General features: G+C 41.2%; 1 protein-coding gene across 1 annotated transcript in view; it reads left to right on the forward strand.

Moving 5' to 3' along the window:
- The window catches only part of LOC109920156 (FERM domain-containing protein 7-like), a 41,406-nt gene that overhangs the window by 2,128 nt on the left and 20,522 nt on the right, over positions 1-18,756 (forward strand). The window contains exons 3-6 of the mRNA XM_048604954.1: positions 1,220-1,262; positions 8,705-8,783; positions 13,419-13,516; positions 17,752-17,866. Coding sequence (XP_048460911.1) covers positions 1,220-1,262; positions 8,705-8,783; positions 13,419-13,516; positions 17,752-17,866 — 335 coding nt within the window. The remainder of the gene's footprint in view (positions 1-1,219; positions 1,263-8,704; positions 8,784-13,418; positions 13,517-17,751; positions 17,867-18,756) is intronic.

The following is an 18,756-nucleotide window of genomic DNA, read 5'->3' on the forward strand; positions in this document are numbered from 1 at the left end:
AACAAGGTGTAGAGCTGGATGAACACAGCAGGCCAGGCAGCATCAGAAGAGCAGGAAAGTTGACGTTTTGGGTCTGGACCGAAAATTTTCTGAAGAAGGGTCCAGACCTGAAACGTTAGCTTTCCTGCTCCTCTGATGCTGCCTGGCCTGCTGTGTTCATCCAGCTCTACACCTTGTTATCTCAGACTCCAGCATCGGCAGTTCCTACTATCTCATTGTCTATTTATTGCTGGGTTTAGGGAAAAATGCTGGAACAGTATTTGGACATCATCATAAAACAATAACATGCTATTTTCTCATGTTCAATGCTACAATCCAACCTATACAAATAGAGAGTAAACAAAACTTCGAAAACTTGAAGAAGGCTTTAGGTTTCATGTTCTGGCTGAGGAGATCATCAATGAAGGATTGGTAGCATTCCACAGTTCCACAGATTATTCAAGAAGTGTGTGCTGTTCTAGGGTTTTCAGATGGAGAAGATTCCAAGCTTTTGCCACCTCAGTGGCAGTGGTGAGTAATAAAGAGGGTCTTTTTTCCCTCTATGTTCCACTGGACCAGGCAGATTAGAAAACAACCTGGAAGCATAGCACCAACATGACTTCCAAAAGCTCCTGTGTTGGGTGTAGCAAGCCTCTTGCATGGACTAAAGATTTAATTATGTACCAATTAAGTATCAATTGGCTATGGAGATGGTATCCGAGATGTTATTAGAAGGCCAATGGACTTCAGTCCTAATAATTGTTTTTAACTTAATAAATCATGGATTGAAATTCCTGCCCGTGCTTTTTTCCAGTGCATGGGTAAATGCCACCTGTCAGAATCCTGAGATCTTAAACTTGTTACCTTCTGCTGAGGATGCCTCTTTTACTAAGAAAATTTTCAGATTGTGCATCTGAGGGTCGGCAGTTGGAATAAAAACAGACCATCCATTTCTCAAAATGGATATGTTTTATTCACCTTTCCACTGCTTGGTTAAGAGATGCTGAGTCTGAGTTCCTGCTCCTTTCATTTTGCTGACAAGGTAGCTCTCAGAATGCTTTAGCTCTGTCACCATTGCCCAGCGAAACTAACATCATCCTTCATCCTGCAACACATCACACAGGCCTCTTACTCAGTGAGAGCTTTTATTCTGAAGTGAAGTGACCCAGCTATGTTGTGTATACATGTATCCAATCTGTCCTGCCACACATACTGATTTAGATCTCTGTACTAATTGCAGGTTTGGTTGGATCTCTTAAAACCTGTTCTAAAACAAATCAAAGGTGAGTAATGTTCACACTTCTAAAGTACCTCTGACCTTGCTCTCAATAGGAAATAGTGTGGAACTTATTGAGTATCACACACAACTGTGAATGTAAAGCCCCCAGGGTACCAAGGACATTGTGGAAGTAAGAATCACAGCCAAATACAGTTGGAATAAGAAACTGTGCTTCTGAAACATATTCACATGCTTAATTGTAGAATTCCTTACAGTGTGGAAGCAGATCATTCAGCCCACCAAGTCCACTCTGGTTATCCAAACAGCATCCCACCCACACTCAGCATATATTTCCCACGGCTAATCTACCTAGCCAGCATATCCCTGGACAAAATGGGCAATTTAGCATGGCCAATCCACCTAAGCTATATATCTTTGAACTGTGGGAGGAAACCACAGCACCTAGACATAGGGAGAATGTGTAAACTGCACACTGACAGTTTTTTTTCATCGAATTTTTTTAATAGAATCCCTACAGTGTGGAAACAGGCCCTTCGGCCCAACAATTAACAACATCTTAAACTTGTTACCTTTTGCTGAGGAGTCCACACCGACCCTCACAGCATCCCACCCAGACTCATCCCCCTATAACCCACCTAAATTACACATCCCTATGGGCAATTTAGCATGGCCAATTCACCTAGCCTGCACATCTTTGGACTGTGGGAGGAAACCCACGCAGACACAGGGAGAATGTGCAAACTCCACACAGACAGTCGCCTGAGGCTGGAATCGATCCTGGGTCCCTGGCACTATGAGGCAGCAGTACTAATCAATGAGCCACCATGCTGCCCCAAAACAGACTAGCTGCCAGCTCCTGAAAAATCAGTCAGAAGTGCTGTCACCATGATAAATTAGCACAGCAGGACTTCTATTCCCTGACCATGAATCGAACCTGGGCCATGGCAGTTAAAGAGCTAAATCCTAACCACTATACTATAAGCGACCATTGCCCAAGGTGGAATTGAGCCTAGGTCCTTGGCGCTGTGAGGCAGCAGTGCTAACCACTGAGCTATCGTACCACAATTAATCTACCATTACAGAAGAGCAAGTTTAAATTTTAGCTTAGATGGAATTAGGCAGTGTACTAACAGTATGGTGAAATTTAGGTGATTCATTCAGTTTACTCTCATCAGAAGCTGCGGCTGAAATAAAAATCTGCAATCTCCAGGGGGCACACAGTTATCAGAAGTTGGTTCTAAAGCTATTAGAACAGGTTTAATGCCATTGTCATTAAAACACTGTGTTCTCCACTATAATTCTTGAAAACGCAGAATTTCTGTTCTTTCCTTTCACCCCTTTTCCATTGTTCTGCATTTGCTTAGATTTTAACTTTTTCCGCTTCCAATGAAAAGTCATCCAGCTGAAATGTTAACTCTGCTTTTCTCTCCTCAAATCCTGGCCTGACTTGACCTGCCAAGTATTTTCAGTACGTATTCATTTTGGGGTTTAATGACATCCTAGTTTTCCTACTTTGAAAAAAAATCAACTTGATATCTCAGGGCTATTTTGTTGTGTATCCTTAGTTTTGGATAGGCCACTTCTGAGGCTTGTGTAGTATTTTCCTAGATGATCATACAGCTAGCGCCTTGTGGTATTCACCACTTCTAATATTGCTTGAGGTAGTTCGCAGCCACCAATCCTCCTTTGTTTTTGCCTTCTCTTGGGTCTACCTAGTAATTCATGATAGAGGATACAGAAGAGGCACTGTTCTTAGATAATGAGAAGGTTTATTGTATGACAAATACAGCCACATCTGATCATGTAAAATTAGCAGGACCTTAAGGATCTGGTCCAGATAGATCTGCTCCCTTCAAAAGCTACAGTAGAACACCTTGTGCCCACCCACAGCCTATGCGTGACATCAGTAGAACGGGTGCAGCAAATGAAACATGAAAATTAACCTCTTCAGAAACATTACCATATACACAGCTTGAAGAATCACCCTGCACAGTCACACATTGATCTGTCCTGAGGGTCTGTTTCTTCCTGGTCATTCAGTGTGCTGCCAATTCCAAACTAGCAGAATAAACCAAGTTCTCTTTGACAAGTGGGCAGGTGGATTTGCTACCAACTGGTATCACTGCTGTGGTGACTGCCCACCAACTTTACTTTTTGAGCAGGTTTGAAGTGAAGATACTTGTTTACTTTGTTTTTCCAGCATCCACTGTCTTTTGCTTTTGCTCCATTTCAGTGCTACGTTGATCATTGCCAGTATCTTTATTCTAGCCCTACTGAAGGTGGGTGCAGTCAATGCCAGGGAGCAGCTCACTCTGTAGCTCAATGACTTTGCGTCAGAGCTCAGCTTTTCCAGCTCAGGGATGGCAGAACCAGATGTTGACAGAACTCCCTCCAGCATTGCCTCTACCTCAGCAGTGCACTATCCACCAACTCCCTCACCCTACAACAACATTTGCAGGATTTCAGGGTCAACCAAGTGTTATAGTTTCCGTAATTTATTTTGGGTGTGTTTGTGTAAATATACGTTGCTTTGGTGAGTAAAATGCCGTCTTCTATTTTACCTAATCAACATTTTCGTAGATATTATTACACACCTCTGGAGCAGGTGGGACATGAGCCTACGCCTCCTGGTCCAGGGGTAGGGACTACATCCACTGCACCACAAGAGAACCCTATTCTATTTGATAGCAGGCTTGGCACAGATACAAACATATGAATTAGAGGGCAGGAATAGGCCATTTGGCCTCATGAGCCTGCTTCACTAAGAAATAAGGTAATGATTGACCTAATTATTAAGTATTTCTACCTCCCCTGATAATCATCCCCCCCTTTAGCATATCAATAATCTCTGCACCTCTGCTTTAAAAACATTCAAAGACTCTGATTCCACTGCCTTTTATGTAAGACAACTCCAAAGACACATGACCCACTGCGAGAAAAAAAATTCTCGTCATCTCTGTTTTAATCGGCTGACCGCTTATCTTTAAACCATAATGCCTGATTCCAAACTCTCCCACAAGAGAATACATCCTTTTATATCCACCCTTTCATACCCTTTGGATATATATATTTTGAGGAAAGATTGTGTCTAAACACATTAGTAGGAAAGAATGTGCTTTTCAAATTGAGATCAGAGGATGTCAAATGTATTCCAACATAGTGCTCTCAAATCTTATTAAGATAATCTAGTTCTAGATTCAGAATCTTATCTTTCGTCAAGTTGTCTTTTACTCTTCTAAACTCGAGCAGATACAAGCCAATGTGTCCAACCTTTCCTCATTATGACAACCCCACTCTTCTCTGAACTGCTTTCAAAGCATTTTTACACCCTTCTTTAAATAAGGAAGCAAAAATTTCAGAATCACAAATAAACAAAATAAGGATGCATGCTATGAGATTACTTTCACTTACACAGCAGTCAGGAGTGGGTGCTCTATTCTTATAGCTATGCAAGTGGAGTAGAAGATCCTTAAATACAAAAAGTTTTAGTGAAAACTAACAACATGCATCTTTTTATTATTGTGCAGTGTTTTCCTATTTACTGCTTTTTGTTTTTGTAATCAGTTCAAGTTAATTGGGCGTGAACTTTAAGGAAAGATAGTTCTTTCTGTGCGAAACACACGTAGCACTCAGATATTATAACAGTCAACATTGAAACTGATGTGAACGGCAATTGTTATTGTCTTGATTATGGAATCAACCACTACCAGGTAATATCTCCAAAATTATCCCTTTCAGAACTATTAGCTTTTTAATGTCTCCCTCCAAGCTTTTGCTCCAAAGTTATCATTTATACATTGTAGTACATACCTACTTCTACATTTACCATTACACCATGTCCCCTTATCCTCAAATTTCTGACCTCACAAATTAAGACCATCAGGAGGTTTCATAATTTTTCCAGAATGTGTTCTAAAAAGATTGGCAAGGTTGGTACGTCTTTGGCTTGAGGTTTGTTGTCCTTGATTCAGAACTTGTGTAAGGAATTTCTTCACTGGAGGATTCCTTTATCTTTTGCAAATCCTTCATGGAAGATGCCATTCTTGCAACACTCAACAGTTGGTCATTACCTTACCTGGAGGATCTTTAATCTCTAGAATTCCCTTCACAAATGAACTCTTCCCTGTCAACTTGAATAGTTGTCTCCTTACATCAGTTGGGTGTCCTTCAATCTCACGAATGACTATCGTGGAAAGCAACTGCTTAAAGAAACAACTGCTTTCTCCTTTGTAGTGTCCTGGATTTTCACAACAGGTAATTCCTTCTTTTTGACCATGTCCTGAATCTGTGGATGTAGGTCTGACTTCTCTGGATTCACATGCAGCTCATCTTATTTTGTTCAAGAAAATCTTTGTTCTCAATCTGCTGATGTGTTGATCAACTGTGTTGAAGCACATGAGCTCTTTGGTTCGACTTGCTGAGTAGCTTCGCCATCTTAATTTCTTCTTTGTGGATTCTGGTGAAGTGAGACATTGTCACATGTTCAGTTGTGTTACTCGATGATTGCTGCTGACTTAACACATCTCTGTCAGTGACACTGATAATTCTTTGAAAAATCAAAGGATTAAAATGTTGTTCTTGAGCTGGAGGGTTGGAGTGGGGTGGGACAGTTGGACTAGGGCCTGGTGTGTGCTGAGCTGCTGCTATTTCGATTTCTTTACCAGACTGTAATGTCAATCCTTTAATGATGTTACAACTATCTTATTTCTGACTTACTTTTTAGACACTGTAAGTAATGCTACTTCCTTTTATTTTCCTTTTATTCCTCTTTTCTTTCCAAAGGATTTGAACCTAGGTACTTGTACCTAAGATGATGGCATTAGAAAGCAGCCATTGCAAAAACTTTTCACTGTACTTTTGTACTGGAGTACACATCTTAGTAAAGGATATTCTATTCTATTCTGTTCCATTCCATTCTATTCTATTCTAATCTCCTCCAGGTCCAGAACCCTCAGAGACATTTGTGCTAATCTTCTTCTGGCCTCTTGATTGATTGGAGAAATGCCTTTGTTCACTGTGCCTCTTGAGTGCTGTAGTTTATCTTTGCTATGTGACTGTGTACAGTAGTTTTTTTTGTTAAATGAAGGCTCTATGTAAAGTGACTTTACCCAATACATGAAACATTCAGCATTTCCAACTTTGCCCCACTAATGGTGGCCCATGTCTTCAGCTACCTAGGCTTTAAGCTCTAGAATACCCTCCCTAAAACTTGCTAAACTGAATCCTAGTGATCAATTTGAACTTTTAAGAGTGAGGTCATTTCTATTGTGTAAGCAATTCCAAGGATATGAAATATTGGTGACGTGCTGGAGTTGATGTCCAGATCAGCAATTGTCTGACTGACTGAAGGGAACCATTGATTTTATTCATTTTTTTTTACTGCCAGAGGACCGGAGGACAGCCAATGTGGTACCATTATTCAAGAAGGCAGTAAGGGATAAACCAGGAGACAACAGGCTAGTCAGTCTAACCTTGGTGGTGGGGAAACAATAGGAAGCAATTCTGAGGGACAGAATTAATCTGTTTTTTAGTGAGGCAGGGATTAATCAAGAACAGTCAGCATGGCTTTGTTAAGGGGAAGTTATGTCTGACCAAGTTGATTTAATTTTTTGAAAAGATGACCTGATGTGTAGATGAGGGTTGTGATTTTGATGTAAACTACTTGGACTTGAGTAACGCTTTTGGTAAGGTCCCATATGGCAGATTGGTAGCAACAATAAGAGCCTACAGGATCCAAGGAAATTTGGCAAATTGGATTCACAGTTTGCTGAGTGGCAAGAAGCAGAGGTTAATGGTTGGGGTCAGTTTTTCTGACTGGAAGTCTGTGTCCAGCAGGGTCCCACAGGGAGCAGTGTTATGGCCTTTGTTGTTTGTGGTTTATTTAAATGATTTAGACTTGATTATAGGAGGTTGATCAGTAAGTTTGCAGATGGTACAAAAATCGGTGGGTGATAAATAGTGAGGAAGGTAGCCTTAGATTGCAGATTGATACAGACAGTCTGGTTTGATGGGCTGATCAGTAGCAAATGGGATTCAATCAAATAAATGAACAGTAACATGGTCAGGCAGGACAAACAAGGCAACAGAATATATGATGAATGGTAGGACCGTGGGAAACACTGAAGATCAGAAGAACCTTGGTGTGCGTGTACACTGGTTCCTTAGATATCAGGACAGGTGGGTAAAGTGGTTAAGAAGGCATTTGGGATACTTACCTTAATGGCTAAGGCATGGAATTTAAGAACAGGGACATTATTCTGGAACTGCGTAAAACTTTGAATAGGCCACAGCTAGAATATTGTGTGCAGTTCTGGAAATCCATATTACAGGAAGGATGCAATAGCTCTGGGAAGGGTGCAGAGGGAGATTTATCAGGATGTTGGCCGGACTGGAGAGTTTCAGTTATGAAGAGAGATTGGACAGACTGGGGTTGTTTTCATTAGAATGGAGGAGATTGAGAGGGGGCATGATTAAGATTGATAAAATTATGAGGGATTACAGATAGTGTAGACAGGAAGAAAATTTTTCCCTTGATGGAGGGGAAAATGATCAGCGTCCATAGATTTAAGGTAAGGGACAGGATGTTTAAAGGAGATGTGAGAAAAAAACCTTTTCACCTAGAGGGTGGTTGGAATGTGGAACTCACTGTTTGTAAGGGTGGTAGAGAAATCCTCATAGGATTTAAGAAGCACTTAGATGTGCACTTGATATATACCAAAGCAAACAACGTTATGGTCTAAGTGTTGGAAAATGGGATTAAAATGGTTAAATGGTTGGTTTGACTGGCACATACTTGATGGACTGAGGCCTACTTTTATAATTCATCCTGCTTGCCATATAGAGCAACATTCCATTGCCTTCTGAATTACTTGCTGTGCCAGCATGCTTATATTTTATGCTTCATATATAAATGAACACGCAAGTCCCACCGTGCTGAGACATTTTGCAATACCTTTCCATATAAGTAGTATTCTGCTTTGCTGTTCCTTTAACCAGTGTGAATAATTTCAGATTCCCACAAAATATTATAGTCCACTTTTAACCTATCTACATCCCTTTGTATATTTTTCATATCCTCCTCACAATTTATTTTCAACTTGCCTTCCTATCTTCAGCAAATCTGAAGAAATGCACAGATCCCTTCATCCAAACCACTTGTAAAAATTGTAAATAATTAAGACCCCAGCACATTCCTCTGGTATCCAATGATCAGATTTAAGATTACATTGGAGAGGTAGGTGAAGGAAAAGCTAGTGACGGATATGAGAACAGGGTGCATAAATGGAAATAAAACTGCTCGCAAGGAGCATAAACACTAGCAATAAGATAACAAGGTGTAGAGCTGGATAAACACAGCAGGCCAAGCAGCATCAGAGGAGCAGGAAAGCTGACGTTTCGGGTCTGGACCCTTCTTCAGATTTTTTTAATTTATGAAACCTTTCTGCTTTGTTTAATGTCCAACTAATGTTCATGTTCCTTTGAAAGGGGAGAAGAAGGTTCTGTTCCAATTTGTAGTGAAGTTCTTTCCACCTGATCCAGGACAGCTCCAAGATGAATTGACAAGGTGGGTATAGCCCTCTCCTCTACTGTGGAATGCACAAGCTAAATTAGCACCCTAGACTGTCCTTTCATAAAGTCTGCTTTGACTTCACTTGTGACCAACGTATATTGGATGACCCCAATTCAGATTGTCTGTCTTGGGTTGAGGTTCGAATCCACAACCGTGGAAACCTCTGCAGCCACTGGCACTTTGACAGTGTGGAGAACCGAAGAAAAGAAGGAAGTAGCAATAGGAAAGAGGGAAGTCTGAAGTATGGCAGCTGAGGCCTACTCTTTCCGGAGAAGCAGCTCTGTTGTATGTCGTGCTATTTCTATCCTTGTATTTACACACTGGCGGGAACTCACCTTTCTAAATGACCATGCTTCATAAGACACGTCAAAGTGACAGGTTAAAATATGGGAGAGGTCCTCTATCAGTGCTTGATGTTACATCAGTACTTAGTTTCAAGTGATAGTCCATCTGATTAACTGGATCAAAGACCAAGTGAACAAGGTATACTGTACATTTCCTGGAAACAGAGCCGCTTTCACCGGCTCTGTTTCCAGGAAATGTACATTATACTTTGTTCACCATTGGCTCTGAAAGTACTGATTTTGTTTTATTCCAATTATCTGAAGGTTTGTTTTTATGACTTTGTTGTCATTCCTTAGGAATTCTCAAATTAAGATTCTCTAATTACTGTAAATGTTTCCAGAATGACATCATTGCTCATGATAAAAAGGCAATTAACACAATGCTTAACAATCAGATATGTTTCAGAAATTAGCTTTAGAGGTTGAAAGTACATTAACTGAATGCTATTTATAGAAGTGAACAAGTTAATTGTACTTGTGCTTTATATTACAGTACACACTCACTGCCCTCTCATTTTCTCTTTTCATTACGTTCCACCCAAATCTATGACCTCTTTCATCTAGAAGGACAAGTACCCCTTCAAGCCACTCGCCATCCTGACCTGGAAGTATATTGCCATTCGTCCAATGTGTCTGCATCAAAATTCTCCCTCCCTAACAGTAACATGGATGTACATACACCCCATGGCCTGCTGCAGTTCAAGAAGGCAGCTTGCCAGCACCTTCTCAAGGGAAATGGGTAATAAATACTGGTCCAGCCAGCACCAGCCATGTCCCATGAAATAATAAAGAGAACAAGTACAGCTTCACTTATTTGGGCTTTTGTCTCAAGGTTACCATTAATGTGCAGCATTTATGTATTATCTCACTGTCTTTCCACGCTGTCAGAAATATGACATTTCCAGTGAAATGTTGGAGGTGCCATTTTACCAATGAGTCTTTAAACTGAGACCCCATCTTTCCTCTCAGATGAATGTAAAAAATCCCTTTTCGGCTGAAGAGGAAGGACATCTCCTGGCTAAAGAGCATCAATAAAACAGAGTGGCATTTCTCAATGTGACCTTTGTGTACACAAATTGGTTGCTGTACTCCTGACATTATAGTTGTGGCTACATTCCAAAAGTAGTTAGTGGCTGCTAAGCATCTTGAGTGCTGGAAGGCATTATATAAATGCAAGTTATTTTTCTTCTTCAATGTATGAAGATAAATAATTAATACAGATATGTTTTACTGGGGAGCCATTGGTATTCTATATTATAACTTTTAACATGATAATTCATATGCAACTCCTTAACGTCAACAATCTGACCCCAGAAGCCGAAGCAACTGAATGTTACTTGCGCTTATAGTTCATGATTCTTGATTTTTAAGAGAGCTTTTGTTTCATTGGTGGATCCTGGGTGGATGCACTAACAAGAGCACTAATATCTATCAGTATCAGTACTGCAACTATCCACAATGGTTAACCATGATGCAGTGGTAACAGTGTTTCTTCAGAGTCAGAAGGTTATGGCATCACTTACAATTGTGTACTGTCTCTCACTGCCACCATCCTGCTGCTTGTCCAACAGCCAGTACTGGATGAGAAGAAATTCCCGTTAACTGGAGTCATTGCGTTCAGTTGCAACCACAAGCCCGGAGCCATTGCCTTCACCCCTCTCCCTGGGTGCTGTCTGAGCTGAGTCAAATTGCTTACAGTGTTCGGTGCCTGAAGCAAACTTCTAACTCCTTAATCCAGTCAATCACCAGCTTCCATCTCCACACATCCCTGGCCTTGTTCTGACCCTAACCCTAATCTTAACCCTAGCCCTTGTTCTAGCCCAGCATTTGCCTCCAGACCCAAATATTCCATTACTCTGCAGCCTGGTTTCCCATCTATACCTCTTTGTAGACTTGAACTCCTCCAAAACTTTGCTGTCCCTGTCTGGCATCAAATCCCGGTCACCCTTCACTGCCACACAACAGAGGTGCTGGCTTTCCAATGGAACATTAAACTGAGGCTTCATCAGTCAGACATAAGTGATAGCATGGGGCTATTTTGGAGAGGAGCAGGGTGTTTCCAATATTTGCCCCTCAACCAACTCTTAAACTCATTGCTCTGGGTAGAGATGTAGTATATATTTTTGAACTAGGCAGAGTGTCTCACTAATCTATTACAACATATCCCTGAACTGCCAAGGCTGCTATCAGTTTTCTTTTAGTAAAACCCATTGGTTTTGGGGTGAAAACCTGAAAATTGCTCCCTCAAAGGGCACAACTCTCTGCAAATGCAATATGAGAACTGTCAGCTTCTTTATTTGAAGGAAAAAGTGTTTAACAATCCCTGTATGGAACACCAATATGAATAACATCATGTCACCTACACTTGGGATGTGGCTGCTGATCCATTTTTACTCCTTTTTGGACATACATGTTGTGCACAGTTACATAAACAATTGTCATCAAAAGTCTTAAAGGGGGAGAAACACATTGATCTTAGTTCTAGTCGTGTTAGACAGATCCAGTGCACAGCCAGTGAGCATTCAGCATTGATACCATTGTGGTGACTTGTAGTTCAAAGCAGCACTATGCAAATGAATTTCTCTCTCAAAGTATTTTAATTTGAAGATAGCCGTAGATGCTGGAATTATAGTGCCAAGACGTTGCTTCAGGAATTCACAATAGATGTGTCCTATGTCCTAATATCTTTAGTTGTTCATGAACAGCCTGCCCTGCATCATTAGGTCTGAAATAGAGCTATTTGCTGATGATTGCACCATGTTCCATTACATTTATAACTCCTGAAGCACAAGCCCTGGGCAACATTTGGGTTTGGTCTGACATATGGCAAGTAAAATTTGTGCCACATAAGCGTCAGGAACTAACCATCTCCAACAAGAGAGAATCTAAACATCACTCTTTGACATTCAATGGAGTTATTATTGCTGAGCCTCACCACCAGCAACATCTTTTCAGGTACTATTAACCAGAAACTGATCTGGACCAACCATATAAATACTTTGGCTATAAGAGCAGGATAGAGGCTAGAAATCGTGCAGTGAGTACCTTACTTCCTGACTCCCCAAATGACTGTCCATCATCTCAAACACAATGAAAACTGAAAGAACTGTGGATGCTGTAAATCAGAAGCAAAAACAGAAATTGCTGGAAAAGCTCAACACGTCTGGTAGCATCTGTGCAGAAAAATTAGAGTTAACATTTTGGGTCGATTGACCCTTCCTTGGAACAGCTCATCTCAAAGCCACAAGTTAGGAGTGTGATGGAATACTCCCCACTTGCCTGGATGAGTGTAGCTTCAACGATACTCAAAAACAAAGCAACCTGCTTGATTGGCACTCCATCCTCTTGATTAAACATTCACTCCAAGCACCACTGATGCACAGTGGCACTCCAAAGAGTGTAGCAGTTCAAGAAGGTAGCTTGCTATCACCTCCTCAAGCACTATTAGGATTGGTCAAATGCCAAATCCAATACACTGTGATCTCTACTGTCATATAGGAGAAACAGTACTCATTTCTTACACAGCAAGCTCCCACAAACAGCAATGAGGTAATCTGATGATTTGCTTTAAGTTATGTTATTTCATGTTAAAATATTGACCAAGGCACTTGGTGAACTAATTTGTTTTCTTTTTCAAATTGGGCTAAAGGATCCGCTGGAATCAGTCCAGTAGGCAGGTGGGGATTTAGTTTTACATCCAATCTGAGAGATAGCACCTCTGACAGTGCATCACTTCCTCAGTGCCATATTCAAGTGCCTATAAGGAAACATAGAAGATCTTAAGCAGACTTGGATGTGGAGAGGATGATGGGAGAATCCAGAAAGATGGGTCACTCAGCAATGGCTCATTTGGGACATAAATAGGGAGAACAGTTTTTCTCTCAGAATCTCTCTCAGTGTCTTTAGAACTCAGAAAGTGCTGAAAACAGAGTTGTTGAATATTTACACAGCAGAGTTGGATGGAATCTTGGTAAGTAATGGGGTGAAAGGTTATCAGAGTTACAATTAGATCATGATCTTATTGATTGGTAGGGAAGGCTCGACAGGCTGGATGGCCTATTGCTACTTATTCATAGGCTTCTATGATCAAATCTCTGACTGAAAGCTTGAACCTATGCTCTCCTAACTTAGAGACAAGATCCGCAGCTGACCCACATTCATTGGGCTCAATGACCGCTGTCTCTGTTGCATTTGCTATGGAGTGTCCCAAGGGGGAGTCATTACTGCCTGTCTGTCTGGATGCATTTGGTTGGAGATATTCAAACTGACCTTGTCACTTTTTCAGGTATCTCTTTGCTCAGCAAATCAAACGGGACTTGCTTGCTGGAAGACTTCACTGCAATGACAACAGTACCGCACTGTTACTGTCTCACATCATCCAGGGTGAGTAATGGCTAAACTTACCCATCCAATGGAGTTCAAAAGAAGGCTAAATATTTCACTGAGCAGCGGACGTAATCTGGGCTCCCTGCTGAAAACTGCAGTAATGGATTTTTTATTATTAAATGGATAAAAGCTTCCAATTGATGGCCATGCCAGATGTACATGTATTTTCACTGACTCACTGAGGCTGGTAGCTATATTTGGGGTGGCACGGTGGTTAGCACTGCTGCCTTACAGTACCAGGGACCTGGGGTCAATCCCACCCTCAGGCAACTATCTGTGTGGAGTTTGCATGTTCTCCCTGTGTCTGTGTGCGTTTCCTCTGGGTGCTCTGGTTTCCTCCCACAGTCCAAAGATGTGCAGGTTAGGTGGATTGGCCATGCTAAATTGTCCGTAGTGTTCAGGGATGTGTAGCGTAGGTGGGTTATCAGGGGATGGGTCTGGGTGCCATGCTCCAAGGGTGGTGTGGACTTGTTGGGCCAAAGGGCCTGTTTCCACACTGTAGTGATTCTATTGATAATTCAAAAGTCAGCCTGTCAGATCCCTATTCACCCTGCATGTGGGATGCTTCTTATTCATGGAATCATAGAATCTCTACAGTGCAGAAAATGGCCATTCAGCCCATCAAGTCTGCACTGATCCTCCCAAAAGAATCCCTGACCTTGCATTTATCCTGGCTAACCCACCTAGCATACACATCCCTGGGCACTACACAGCAATTCAGTTGACCAGTGGGGAATGAAGCTTCCCGAGAACCAGGCCTTGAGCTATCATCTGTTCCCTATGTTTGACCTGGCAATCGTATCATCTTCCAGCCTCACTAGACGTGATGTCTGAGCACAGATGGCAGATTTTCTGCTTGATAACTAACTTCGGGCAAATGCCAAGCTTCTAAACATGGCCACCGGGGGGAAATCCGTGTGACCAGAGTTCATCAATTCCCAAAGGAAATCCTCACAGCAAGTGTTGGTTCTTTTCCTCCTTGGTCTCTGCTTAACTGCCCTGACGGACCCAGCACAAACTGTTCCCGCAGTCATACAACATGTATACAGGGTATAACTGGTGGATATATGTCATACCAATGAGAAAGAGTAGAATGCAGGCTTAACTATTGTCACGACTGGTCTCTGGGTGAAGGTCTCCATCTCAACATGATCCTTACGTAAGGAGGCATGAATTAGCTCCCCTTCATTATTCACCCACCCACACCCCTAGAATGGTTGCCAAAAGTTTCATTTCAAAATACTCCCCTCCCTTCTGGATACCCATCTCCCAGACCAAACGTACGTTTGTCTTCAACGGAGCCAATTTAACTTCTTGAGATTAACTTCCTTGAGATTAAAGAAAGAGTGAGTTTATTAGCTTCAAAAATGTGAGAAAAGGAACGAAAAGGCAAGACCCACATAAACACCTTAGAAATGAGAGGTATGTCCAAATAGTAAAAGCAATAGAAAAGAATATACAAATCAGTCTTTGGCTTGTCCATGATGAATAAATTGTGAAATTTTTCAGCCAGTGAGGTGGATTGTTCCATTAGCTCTCACTTTGGCAGTTGAATTGTTGGTTATTCAGTGAGCGGAATGGAATCTGTTCAGTTTCCTTTAACAACGAATCTTCGGATGACTTGTTTTTTCCAATCAGAGAGAAAGGGAGACTCTTTTCTCTTTACCTGCACAGGCAGGCTTGTCTGGTGGAAACCCTGGTTGTGTCCCTTCACAGCACATGTTACTACAGTGTTACCTGAACCACAAGCTAGCACACTAGCACACACTCACCAAGGATTACAGTTCGGTTTATGACCTCCTTTCTTGTGTATTGAGGTGACGGGGGAAATAGCAAATGCATTAGTAATTATTTACCAAAATTCACTGGACTCTGGGATGGTTCCCGCAGATTGGAAAACAGCCAATGTGACGCCACTGTTTAAAAAATGAAGTAGACAAAAAGCAGGTAACTATAGGCCAGTTAGCTTAACTTCGGCAGTGGGGAAAATGCTTGAATCTATCATTAAGGAAGAAATAGCAAGACATCTGGATATAAATTGTCCCATTGGGAATACCCAACATGGATTCATGAAGGGTAGGTCATGTTTAACTAATTTGGTGGAATTCTTTGAGGACATTACTTGCATGGTGGACAATGGGGAACCTGTGGATGTGGTGTATCTGGATTCCCAGAAGGCATTTGACACGGTGCCACACCAAAGGCTGCTACATAAGATAAAGTTGCACAGTATTACAGATAATGTATTGGCATGGATAGAGGATTGGTTGATCAGTAGAAAGCAAAGAGTAGGGGTAAATGGGTGTTTTTCTGGTTGGTGGTCAGTAGCTAGTGGTGTGCCTCAGGGATCAGTGTTGGGACCGCAATTGTTTACAATTTACATAGATGATTTGGAGTTGGGGACTAAGTGTGGTATGTCAAAATTTGCAGATGACACTAAGATGAGTGGTAGAGCAAAGTGTGCAGAAGACACTGAAAGTCTGCAGAGGGATATAGATAGTCTAAGTGAGTGGGAAAAGGTCTGGCAGATGGAGTACAATGTTGATAAGTGTGAGGTCATCAATTTTGGTAGGAATAACAGGAAAATGGACTATGTTTTAAATGGTGAAAAATTGCAGCACGCTGCTGTGCAGAGAGAGACTTCGGTGTCCTTGTGCATGAATCGCTAAAAGTAGGATTGCAGGTGCAGCAGGTAATTAAAAAGGCAAATGGAATTTTGTCTACCATTGCTAGAGGGATGGAGTTGAAAAACAGAGAGGCTATGCTGCAGCTGTATAGGGTCCTGGGGAGGCCACACCTGGAGTACTGTGTGCTGTTTGGGTCTCCTTACTTGAGAAGAATTATACTAGCACTGGAGGGGGTGCAGAGGAGATTCACTCGGTTGATTCCAGAGTTGAGAGGGTTGGATTATGAAGAGATACTGAGTAGACTGGGATTATACTCATTGGAATTCAGAAGAATGAGGGGAGATCTTATAGAAACATATAAGATTATGAAGGCAATAGATAAGGTGGAGGCAGGAAGGTTGTTTCCGCTAGCAGGTGAAACTAGGACTAGAGGGCATTGCCTCAAAATAAAGGGAAGCAGATGTAGGACTGAGGTCAGGAGGAACTTCTTCACCCAAAAGGTTGTGAATCTGTGAAATTCCCTGCCCAGTGAAGTGGTTGAAGCTACCTCGCTGAATGTTTTTAAGGCAAGGCTAGATAAATTTTTGAACAGTAACGGAATTAAGGGTTATGGTGAGTGGACGGGTAAGTGGAGCTGAGTGTCAAAAAGATCAGCCTTGATCTTGTTAAATGGCGGGGCAGGCTCGAGGGGCCAGATGGCCTACTCCTGCTCCTAGTTCTTAAGATCTTATGTTCTTATGTATTCCTGGAAGGGTAAACACAAGCATGTTTTTCATCCAGAACAGTCTTCCGTTCAAATCATTGCATGTCTGTAATCTAAAATACAATGCACACAAGGTCGCAGTTCAGTTTTTGAATGGAATCTATCCCTTTGAAGTCGTGCTATCTGAAGTTCCCTTGACATTCTTCATATGTGACATTTCATGTCCGCATGGGGATTTTGGACAGTCACTGGATCTACATTCTTAGCCATACTTTGGCATGAATGTCTTTCCTTTAAAAACAAAATGCATGCTGTACTTAAAGGATTAGTATTCATAAGCAATTCAGAGTTGTGATCCATTTCCATGACACAGCTATGTTTCTCAAACTGTGTTAGACTGCATACAGCTACACTATCAACACCAATATCATGAGAATTTTCCAAGTTCCTCTTTATGCCACACACCATCCTGATGTGGACCTTTATTATTGCTCCTTAACTGTCACTGAGTCAATATCATGGAACTTTCTATCTAGTGCTGTGTGTACATGTACTGCAGCAGTTGAAGAAGGCAGCTCATCACCACCTTCTCCAAACGATTGGGCAAAAAGTGCTTACTCTGCCTATGAGTGATATACTGAGAGTGTGAAAGAGAAGAAATATTGTTCCTGCATGCTAATGTTTATGGTTCTGACTCAATTATGATTTTACCTTGTGTAATGGTGAAATTAGCTGTTGGAAGAGTACTTTTCACAAACAGACTGCACATATATTGAGCATATTATCCACCTACCCTTTCTTAGACTGTCAGCCCAAATTAATATACCCATTCTGTGATATGACAATTTATTTTCTACTTCTTCCTTGCTTCCCCTTCCTCTTTTTGACTTTCTATTTTGAAGCTGAAGTCGGTGATTTTGATGAAGAACTGGACCAAACACATTTACAATCCAAGATATATGTTCCAAACCAGCAATGGCTGGTACACAAAATAATGACTTTTCACCAAAAGCTCGTGTAAGTACAAAATATAGTGAAACAAGGTACTAAAGAAGTCAACAAAAAGTGATATTTTCCTTTAGCTTTTGATTTTTAGTTTGGGATTATGTTCAGCATGGACTGGTTGGACCTAAGGGTCTGTTTCAATGCTTTATGACTCTGTGACTTTACAGTGCTGAAAAAGACACATTTACGTGAAAGGTTTTCATCTATGATTCCTCATGACAATTTGAAAGCATTACCAAAGCAAGTGGAAGACATCATTTACACTGCATGAGAAGAGAGTGCTGAATGGTCAGCAAGTGGCCTCTGTTGGTAGAGGCATTGCTACAGAGAATGCATCAGTTAGTGATGACTGATAGTTAACTGCCAAGCTTTATTTCAATTTTAAACCAGGTTCATTTGTCAGGGCAATGCCTTGACTAATCAGAGTCAAGCTGCGAGATTTAAAATTTAAACAAAATTTGGGAATTAACTATCTGCCATTATTAACACCTCTATTCTCCACGGCAGCCCCTCTATCAATCAGACTTCACTTTCCAACTTATCAGCACTCTTTTCTCATGCAGTATGAAAGTTGTTACCCCTTTACTTTGGTAATTCTTGCAAATTAACCTAAAAAGTAAAACATTTTGATTAAATCAGTATTTGTTTTCAACAATATTGGATATCTGTATTACCAAATGACCATTTATGATTCAGTTGGTTGTACACCTCCATAATTCAAAAGGAAATTAGGCTACTAGCAGAAAAGGAAGATTGTGTAGTGTTAGAAATCAGGAGAATGGAGCTAAGTGAGCTACTCATTTAGAGATCCTTAGAGTTGGGCTGCAAGTTCTCCTTTGGCACTATATGACTTGCCTTTTGGTTAGAAATTTAAGACCTTAAGATTTGCCACAAACATTTGA

This window comes from Rhincodon typus, chromosome 14 (assembly GCF_021869965.1).
Source record: "Rhincodon typus isolate 14 chromosome 14, sRhiTyp1.1, whole genome shotgun sequence".
Lineage (NCBI taxonomy): Eukaryota > Metazoa > Chordata > Chondrichthyes > Orectolobiformes > Rhincodontidae > Rhincodon > Rhincodon typus.